The following is a 10,738-nucleotide window of genomic DNA, read 5'->3' as shown; positions in this document are numbered from 1 at the left end:
ATAGTAAGTATACACATGATTGAGGTATACTATATTGCGTAGTATAGTTTTCTACAGTATACTACAGTTTACTACAGAATTCTATATTAAGTACCGTAGTATTCTATAGTAAACCGTATTATTTTTTCATGTGGAGCGCTTCGTTTTGTCACCAATCAGAGACGTCTAACTCACCCATGTGATCTCTACTGTGCTGTGGACATCACTAGCAACACTCAGGCTCAAACACTGGTACATTCTTATTTAGAAGGCCATTTTAGGGAAACTGACATTTTATCTATCCTCTCTTCTAGCTCAAAATGAAAACAAGCTCAAATCTCAATGTTGTTTTATGATAACAATCCTGAAAATTAGAACCGAGCATGGAAAAAAGTCCTTTCATTACTCAGTCCCCTGGTCTTGGAATTCCCTCCAAGCCAACCTAAAGCGCCAGGATATGGTAGTAGTTGTTTCTAATTGTCACCTGATGTCACTAGTTTGCGTTTCCTTACGTAAGGAAAAATGTTGTTTTACTTAACAAACACCACACACACATCCACTGTTTGTTTGCCGGTGTATTTGTGCGGTCGCCAGCGTCTTCAGTCTGTGTTGTCCATTTTGTCTTACATCATTTTTCTTATCCCCCGTCCTCACAGGCGGCATTTTGCGTCTTGCCAGGCCGTTATTGTAAATAAGAATTTGTTCTTAATTGACTTACCTGGTTAAATAAAGGTTAAATAAAAAGAATATGGCAATAGGCCTAGTTCAGTGTGTGGAAACACGGAGATGAGAAGTTTCCTTTATGTAATATTCCACCCCTGATAATTCTCACTTTCCAGAATGTTTCAAGAGGGTGTCCTTCCCACATCACATCCATTCAAGCACATAAGCACAAAAGACCATCCACAGCCTCAGTGTTCAAATGAAATGGTGCGACTAGTTGAAGTTCTTTCTCCATTAATGGTCCACCTGGGACCTGGAGGGAAGCAGAGAGAAGCCTATTGTCTGTCATTAGGGAGCTGTGGTGTTGTGTGATGGCTGACTGACAGGGACAGACCTCTCAGGAAGCCTGATGATGATGAGTCCTGTTAAGAGCAGAGGAGCCCCTGATAGTTCATTGAGTGGTGGGTTGGTGAGACCAGTGTGAGTCTGAGAATAGAGATCTATCAGCCCAGATGGACCCTGCAGCCTGCTCCAATCAGCTCACAAAAGTGATATAATTACCAGGGCGGGAGGGGAGAGGGCCGCCACCTTTTGAGTGCTCCCGGTCCCCCCTTTCCCACCCACCCATTCTACCACACTCCAAGCTTACTGATTGTGCCACTCCTCCTGGCCCAGCCGTTATCCCCCCTCCAACAACAGGCCAATTTGTCCCCGCGGCCCAGTACCCCACACCCACCTGCTGCGTTATTTAGCCCCTCTCCTGCACTTCAATGGCAGGTATTGATTAGAGACCGACCACCCCCCCTTCACGTTCCCCGAAAATCTGTCCCCCCCTCTTCCCAGCAACCTTTAATCTGATTACAGGCTTTCTGCAGCCTTTCACATGGTGCTGGCCCCAGGGGGACAATGGTGGGTAGAGTGGTTTCACACACACTCCCAGGGTCATGTGATCCAGGAGAGGAGCTCCCTCCACTCTCCTCCAGCACCACCAGGACTATAGGAGGGTCTGCCCACCTGCCTGTCCTCCTACACTCTTCAAACACAAGATTAACAGGGACATCTCTGTTACAGTCCCACTGCCTCCTCCTCCTCCTGCCTTCTGCATCCCGCCTCCATCCCCCTCTGTCGGCCCCCCAAACTCCCACAGCCTTGTTTGATTAGCCAGAAGAAGATATTTGAAGCCATTTCCCTCTCACTTTCTCCCCCTCAGTCTCATTCTTTACCTCTTCTGTCTAGCATTCTCTCTCCCTCCGTTTGAAGCTCCAATCCCTCCTCCCTCCTCCTCATGGGAAAGCTATGTGAATCAGGGAAATCGCTGCTCCACCCTCCCTGCTCTCCCCTGCTGTCCATCTAATTTATCCCATGTAATCCCCTAAACCTGGGCTGGAGTTGCTGCATACTGCCTTAGTGTCAGGGTTCCTCTGGTTGACTTTCCTCCCATCAGGATTAGAAGTGAGGAATTCCTCATAAAGTCACTTCAGGACTCAGGGGCCAAACCTAGGGACATGCGCTCACTGAACTTACTCCAGAGTAGATTCATTATGAGGAAGCTGTCCAATTCTCTCCAAATGCAGGTATATACAGTATATTTTGCCTGTAGAAGACCATTTCCATTGTGAATAAATGGTCCCTGGTAAAATATTCAGCAAACTATTGTGTTCAAAAAATAGTTAAGATAAGTAACCTCATAATTAAGCTTAAATATATAAATCATAATTTATTGTGTCCTCTTCACTCATAAAACCAGCTGGTTTGTCAGGCAGGCACAAAGCTAGTGTCCACACTGAGTGTTTAGAGTTCATTAAACGCCATGGTGATGGATCAGGAAATGACCCTATTGACTGGTCTGTCCAGTGACCCGGGATCTCTGTTAGGCCTCATTACCATGAGAATCCTGGGATTGGAAAGGTTGCCCTTGAGGGTGACCAGTCTGGTATGACGAAAATGGACAGGCTACAGACCTCTATCAGGCCAGCTCATCCCCTCTCCTTAACCCACCTCACCCACATATATGCTCAGCGAGCAATGATATGGTTTGCTTTCGGTCTGTGTTTATGGTCCTACTAATAACCCCCCTCTTTGACCTGATGCAGATACTCTTGAAATAGAAATGTGTATGGGTATATGAGAGTGAAAGTAAGAGTTATTCAGGGGTACTTGGTACAATGATGGTGATAATCATGTCTGTCAGACCTATAATGAACATACCATAGAGAGTCTCAGAAGACACAGGACATATTCCACATCAGTGGCGTATTTAACCTTTATTTTGACAGGGAGTCAATGCTGAGACCAAGGTCTCTTTTCCAGATGTGCCCTGTTTAGCACAACAATTCACATCAACATACAATATACACATGAAACTACACATCCATATACACATTCAAATACACAACAATACATTCAAATAATACCTGTTCACAGAAAACACAGAGCGAGAGATGAGGGGAGGGACTTGGCTGAGAGTAACAGATGGTAGGGCCAATACCAGGCCTCTGACAGTTAGTCAGAGGGGTGCTCTTCACTTCACAGAGTGTGACAGAGATTGATCTAACCTTTAACCTCTAACATGTTGCTGTATAAGGCTGAACAAGTGTCTCTAGTTATGTAATACAGCCCCTTGGGCCTCTGGATTGACCTCTCTAAGCCCTCCAACTCCCAACTTTGACCGGAGGAAGTGGCCAGGCTAGGTCACAATGACATTGGGGTGTGCCTCATGAGTCAGGACAGAGAACCCTGATACGTACCTCTCAGACTGGCTGTGGCTCAAGGCACAGGAGCAGGTTCTTTTTTTTTACTAGCTCAGATTTTAACACAGGGTGAGGTCAAAGGTGCTGGTCTAAGATCTCACTTAGTGTAGACAGGACAGAGCATCCTACATACATTGCAAAAGCTTTATGATAACTGTAGGGGCAACAGCATCACACAATAAATGTCCAAAGCTGATTCCTGGTAGGTATGCTCAAGGTAATTGGACTAGAAAATAGTGATTTACAGCACTTCTATGAGGAAAACAGTTGAGCGCAACACACTTTTCAAACACACCTTTAAGTTACCACTGAAGCACTAGCCTAACCAAGAATATAGTGATAGCCCAAGAAAAAAATAAAAATAAATAAATAATAATTCCTGTTAAACAAGCACTCAAAAAACAGGCAGAGATAGGCCTACCTAAACTCTAACCAAGAATGTACTCAATACAAATAAATAGCTAAACTTTTGGGTTAGTGGCTTTAGACTAAAAAACTGTTTTATCAAAGTTAAAATACAGCTGCTGTATTAAGCCTCTAGAAAATACATGAAAATGCCAGTTAGTCATATTTAAACTTGCAAATATACAGACATTAGATCAATTTCAGAGGCAACTTACATAATAAAACTCCTTTCAAACTCTCCTTAGTTGTAATCTGTCCCAAAGCATCTTGTTACACCTACAGTCAATAACATTTACATGATTAATATATTCAAAACAATTCAAATAATATTACTGAACTGAAATAGAAGACTTACCATGACTTTCAAACAATCACCAAACAATTCATCATCCTCAAACAGACATGGTCACATGGTGCAGGCACCATAGTACTAGTCTCTCCAAAAGGGGGTACTTTTCACAGCACTTCCATAGAAAGTGATTTTTTTTAGCAGGTTAGTTTTTGCTAGCTCTGACCCAAATCCTTTTTCTTAACCTTAACCTCAGTCTCCTAACGTGCTACGTTCATTTTCCTAATCTGCTGCGAAAAAGTAATTTTGCGTGCAGTGAAAAGCGGTTCCCCTCTCCGAAATTGCTGACTGCTGTTGCCTTTTAAAAGGATAGCAGGTCATTGATTTTAGCCCTTCATTACCTCACCATAGTGGTGGACATTCAAAAGGCCCCACCTGTTACAGTTCATGTTGATCATGCTGGTCTGTATGTATATCTTATGTACAGTATCTTCTCATTCACACTGAGCATGACATCAGAGATACACGTACTAACATTCATTTTGCATGACTGTGGAGCTATCAAGGAGAAGAGGCAAACAGTATATCTAACCTCATATTTGATTTATTAAGTTATATGAGTAGCAACATTTAAATAAACATGATTTTAACAGTACAGTAAAAACATCATTAAGAGATGGAAGACATAGAGGGCATCTCAGAAGGCAGGGATACATTGAATCATTAGAGATGGTGATGAAAATGTGTTGGCAATGTACATAGCTTTAAAAGCTGTTTAAATACATCATGTCACCAAAAACGTTCAACTAAAGTTTAAATGTACTTCTACACCTCAACACTAACTATTTGGTTAAATAGTTTAAATCTTTATCCCAAACAAAGAAAACGATCATATTGGGGACTCAAAGGGTACTCCTGCACTGTAAAAATAGAGCAAAACCATTTTTGGTTTTTCAGAGGACTAGAGACAAAATATTCACTTTGAACTAAAAGTAAACTACTGTCCTCTTTACATATGCACCAGATATATTAAAATACAATTTTCTCTGAAAAGAAAATGGGAAGAAAATGTACAACATACAAGGCCACAGAATGAGGATTGGTCAAAGTAATTTCATGAAAAATCCTTTCCTCATCCTCATTCAATGAAAAGCTCTATTGGCCATTTTGTGTGGAGGTTATAATTAGACATACATCATGTTGATTAAGTGCAGATCTTAGAGGTCCTTTCAATAGATCAGCATTCTACCAGAATTCAGGACACAGTGTTCCGTGCCAGTGCATATCCATATAGGAAGTGTATGTGATCTAATGGAGTGGGTGGTGGCTGGTGGGGGGAGGGGTGAAGGCACGTGCAGTATCTAATGGCTTCAAATTTAGGTAATGACCTTAACATAAGATGCAAGAAAGCATGTTATAATGTGCCTTGTATAGGTGCCTTCATTTAGGGGGAGTGCGGTTGTCTGTTGGATTTCCGTGGTAATTCCATGGTCCAGCAGGACATGTTTGGGTGGTGGTGTCCTCACACCTCTGTATTTAGCTTTCACAGTGTTCCACAGAGAAGTTGGACTCAGATCTGTTAGGAGCAAAATATGACAGAAAGTGAAACACACATTTTTTCCTACACTATTCTATCCTGTGGAATGATTAGTCATTACAATCAACAGAGAACATAATGGTTTGAAAAAAGATTGGATTATCTATAAACAAGTACTGTATTCAAAACGGATCCTTGATTATAACTTCAACAAATCACAAACTAGTTTTGTGATATGGTCAAACAGAGCATGCTGAATGGACTTACAGGTCTTGCTGCTTGTGGATCATGTGGTTGTTGTACTCCAGAATGGGAGGGATGCTCTCCTGATGCTCCTCCTCTTCATCAGGGAGCTGTGAAGAAATCATAGGTGATTTAGGTTTTATTTTCATACTTGTGTGAAATGTCTTCAGTGTGGTCAATGTAATGCAATAGTTTTATTGACTACTATAGTTTTTTTTTCTCCATTTAGTCATAAAAATTCAGATGAAGATCTCAAACGTGGTCTGTAGTTCATCACGTGAGACTAAATCAAAGACAATGGCACCACCCAGTGGTTGTATTGTGAACAGCACTTACCTCCCAGTACACCTCATCATCGAAACAGTTCTCATCAGCAGGATCTCCCCAGATGGGTAACCTCAGGATGGAACCTGTGAACAGAGGAGATAGTGTCAACTTCAGTCCCTCTCCTTCAGGCACGTCACCCTCTATACGACCCATGTCACCTCTAGGTCACCCTATAAAATGCCCATGGCTGGCCAAACTCACCGACTATAGCTCCGCCTACAACCCCAAAGACGATGGACACACACATTCCAGCGGCCTGGTATCCACCCTGAGTTAACACGGTTCTGTCCTTAAAGTCTCCAGTGAAGTCAAACGTGTTGATCAACCTGGGCGGAAAATAACAATGCACAGAATCAGATTGTGTCCCATATTTAGGCTTTATGTTGAGTCTTCTAATGACTCTGTATATTTCCAACTAACTGTCAGATTACAGGCTAAACTGTGACTGTGACATAATTTGTTTGGTGTAAAATGACATTAATCGTTTAAGATATGACCTGTGACATACAGTAACTGTGTGATATGATTGGTTGATGAGAGGTTGTGGGGGAATATGTGTTCTGATTGTCTGGTAAAAAGGATGCATGTTCAGGTTGATGTGGTTTGGCTGTGTAGCCTTAGACCCTCGGGTCTCCTGACTCACCCCTGCTTTCCGTAGACTGACTCGCTGGCAGCTGCAGCAGTGATGGCTCCAACTATCCCGCCAATCACCCCAGGCATGGCGTGCAGGTTGTGTATTCCACACGTGTCCTGAATCTTCAGTGTCTTCTCCAAGAAGGGCTGGGAGGAGACGGGGAAAGGTTTAAAAACACACCCGCAACACAGCCAAATAGTGTATTACTGTTTATGGCAAAGGAATCTGCCCAATAAAGATTAGGCAGCCATTTAGAGTGCTATACCTTTTTTTGTGTGTGGCTCAACATCATTCATAAGAAGAAAATAAGAGTTGTAAGAGTTGTCATGACTTTCTTTGGACAGAACCTACTAAGCCTACAAAACAAGCTGTGAGTGACCAGGGGTGAGACTCACAGAAATGAAGATGTAGCCCATGGTAGAGATGATGCCGCAGAAGAAGCCCACGATCAGAGCGCCGTAGGGAGAGATCATAAACTCAGCCGCTGTCCCCAAGGCAACACCCCCCGCCAGGGTGGAATTCTGGATATGCACCTGTTAAGCAAGAGAGAGCACCAGTCATGACACTCGAAAACTTGTCAGTCAACAAGATGAGCGCAGAGGAAGATTGTGCAGACTGAGAGGTTGTCAGTTAGTGTCACAAATACACAGTTACAGAGAATGTACGTCCAAACACACACACACACACACACACACACGCACGCACACGCACGCACGCACACATACACACACACACGGTTCCTTGCCATGTCAAGCTTGCCAGTCTTCTGGGAGAGGCTGGAGATGGCCACTGTGGTGAGGACAGTGGAGGCCAGGCACAGGTAGGTGTTGATGGCTGCCCTGTGCTGACCGTCTCCATGGTCAGTAATGGCCGAGTTGAAACTGGGCCAGAACATCCACAGGAACAGTGTGCCTGAGGAGAGAGAAGGGACGACACAGTTAAAACACACCGATCATCACACACACTTCAGAACAGGAACAGTGCCATGGCAGAAAACTTCTACAAACTAAAGATAGGTCACCATCACCAGAGGGAGTGAAACCCACACAGAGCCAATCAGAACCATTCATATGTTTATGCAATGAACAACTAGCTCACCGATCATGGCGAAGATATCGGAGTGGTACACAGAGCCCTGCATACGCTTGCTCTGGTTTAAATTAGGTCGGTAAAGGACCCAGGATATGGTCAGACCATAATAACCTCCAAAGGTGTGAATAACCATGGAGCCACCGGCATCCCTAGCCTGTGGGGACAGAAACAGTCATTTGTTACCAGGTGTACCAAACCATGTGATTACGTGGCTGCAGGCCATTGAGGTTAGATAAATAAGTTACTATATCAGGGTTATAGGGTGAATTAAATGAATCCAACCATGGCTAATACAGTGTGTTTAATTTAATAGTTGTACACCCAGAGAGTGCTTGATGGGACTCACATGAAGTAAGTTCAGAATGATGTACTCTTCCACAGCAAACAGAGTGACACCAAACAGGGTCATAACCAACAGCTGAACCGGGCTGACTTTGCCCAGCACTGCCCCGTAGGCTATGAGACAGCCCGCCACACAGAAGTCAGCATTGATCAGACTGCAGATAGAAGACACAGGTGGGTCGGGTGGAGACAGATTATTACTGGAGAGTCATGTGAGAGAGTCAGTCATGTATACAGTTGTAAAACCTGAATGACTAGATCAGTAAGTAATCCTCCTTCAGGTAATCCTCCTTCAGGTCTTTCAGGGAAGCCTAGTGGTTAGAGCGTTGGACTAGTAACCGAAACGTTGCAAGATCAAATCCCCGAGCTGACAAGGTACAAATCTGTCATTCTGCTCCTGAACAAGGCAGTTAACCCACTGTTCCTAGGCCATCATTAAAAATATTAATTTGTTCTTAACTGACTTGCCTAGTTAAATAAAGGTAAAATAAAAAATAACCATTCTGACATTGTTTCAGTATGAGTAGCAAGTCACTGATTAAGCCTCCCCTCTCCTATGTGTGTGCACACCTCATCAGTTCTCACTCTAATTACTGAACAAATTGCAGCCTCATAGATGCACATCAGTGCGGTTGCATACCTTTCAACACCGATGAAGATCTTTCCTGTCTGGGGATCGAGAGAGTGGAACCAGCCTTGCATGAGCAGAGCCCACTGCAGGCCGAAGGAGGCAACGAGGAAGTTGAAGCCGACTGCACCGAAGCTGTACCTCTTCAAGAAAGTCATGAGGAACCCGAAACCCACAAAGATCATCACATGGACATCCTGGAAGCCTGGAAAGAGGAGGGTTAGAAGGAGAATGAGAGAGAGAATTATTCAAAGTGTGAAATAAATCCTAATAGTTAATGCAACATGTTATTGCATCCAATGCAAAGGGGCCTCAGTAGTTGCATAGTTTTTTAAATAAAAAATCAGTCCTGATGTACCATTTGGTCAAAGTTTTATAGCTGTTAACTCGACATGTTCAACTGGATATGTCATCATCAGATTAGCACGTTTATGATACACACCCTATCAGTTTTACACGCCAGAGCTACAGGTAGGATATAATCCCTGACAAATCAAAACACATCATATTACAAGAGGAAACAGATGCCACATAACATCACAAGTAAACTTAACTTGTCACTCATTCAGCCTGGCTATCAGCAAAGATGCACCATCAGAAGCTGGCATAAACCAAGCTTGAATCAGACAAATTGGAAATAACCACTGACCTACATTTGGTAAAAAGGGTAGGTAGTTTTAACCCACGTTAGAGAGGCAAATTTGGACTGCCACTGCATTTGTCCACTAATGAATAGATGCTTTCAAAATAACTCAGACTGAGATCGTTGTCCAGGGGATTTCACAGGGGAAATCAAACATCCTAGAGATCAAAGGTTGTCATCTGATCAAACAGCAAGCATGCTTCTTATTAATAACCTGATTCTTTATCATTTCAATGAAGATGAAACCATGAATCATACATTTACTGTATATTGTCAACCTAAAGGATGCACCAGGCAGACCGGTGATTATGAATGTACTTACTGGGGTATCTGAAGTAGAAGTCATTCTCTATGTCGCTGGTGATGTTGTCATGGGCCTTGGTCTCTACCCAGTGTGTGTCCGACTCCTCGTCGTAGCGGATGAAGACTCCGAAGAGGATGATCATGGCAATCTGCCAGACGAAGCAGACTACCGGCAGTGTAAGACGGATGTTGGTGTTCTTTTGCCGAGAGAAGTAGTCTTTGCATCCCTGGATGCAATTCCCCATGGTGGTGGCTGAGTAAGTACTGAGACAGTGATGCTCTTTGACCTGCCCTGAGTGTGGCTGTGACCCTGAAACTACAGGCTGTATCAGCACAGGTATATATGGACCAAAGAGAGGTGTGTCCTCAGTGTGAGCCAGCTGTTGCCCTACCCAGCGCCAAACCCTCCCTCCCCCTTCCTGCCCTTTGGCACCTTGATAGATGACATCTGGCACGAGGCAGCAGAGAGTCCCGTGCATTTGATTGTTTGTCCCAAACAACATGTTGCATAAGAGGGGTTAGAGGAAAACCTGAAAAAAATTAATTTGGTTGCCATTTTTTGTTGTTAGAGGAGATCTCCTTTGTTGTTACTGGGCAACAAGCAACCTGGTCTCAGAGAAAGAAGTATAATACTATACATCCTCCAAGATGTATGATAAGTTAAGTCATCCAATTTGTATGCTATTGTACTGTACAACCGGGTAAGACATATGATTGTACACAGTACCAGTCAAAAGTTTGGACACACCTACTCATTCCAGGGTTTTTCTTTATTTTTACTATTTTCTGCATTGTAGTATAATAGTGAAGACATCAAAACTATGAAATAACACATATGGTCTAGTAACCAAAAAAGTGTTAAACAAATCCAAATATATTTTATATTTGAGATTCTTCAAAGTA

General features: G+C 43.1%; 1 protein-coding gene across 1 annotated transcript; it reads right to left on the bottom strand.

The window, feature by feature from the left end:
• Positions 1-4,672: 4,672 nt before the first annotated feature.
• LOC112249239 (ammonium transporter Rh type C) lies at positions 4,673-10,165 on the bottom strand. The gene is made up of 11 exons (XM_024419031.2): positions 9,855-10,165; positions 8,902-9,094; positions 8,266-8,416; positions 7,926-8,073; positions 7,573-7,739; positions 7,223-7,360; positions 6,837-6,973; positions 6,395-6,519; positions 6,203-6,276; positions 5,891-5,976; positions 4,673-5,662 (listed from the first exon to the last, which is right to left on the bottom strand). The coding sequence occupies exons 1-11, from the start codon at positions 10,078-10,080 to the stop codon at positions 5,623-5,625; spliced, it is 1,485 nt and encodes a 494-aa protein (XP_024274799.1). The 5' UTR covers positions 10,081-10,165; the 3' UTR covers positions 4,673-5,622.
• Between the last annotated feature and the right edge of the window lie 573 nt (positions 10,166-10,738).

This window comes from Oncorhynchus tshawytscha, unplaced genomic scaffold, assembly GCF_018296145.1.
Source record: "Oncorhynchus tshawytscha isolate Ot180627B unplaced genomic scaffold, Otsh_v2.0 Un_scaffold_4_pilon_pilon, whole genome shotgun sequence".
Taxonomy (NCBI): domain Eukaryota; kingdom Metazoa; phylum Chordata; class Actinopteri; order Salmoniformes; family Salmonidae; genus Oncorhynchus; species Oncorhynchus tshawytscha.
Note: the sequence above shows the minus strand (reverse complement) of the source record. Positions and strands in the feature narration are given on the sequence as shown.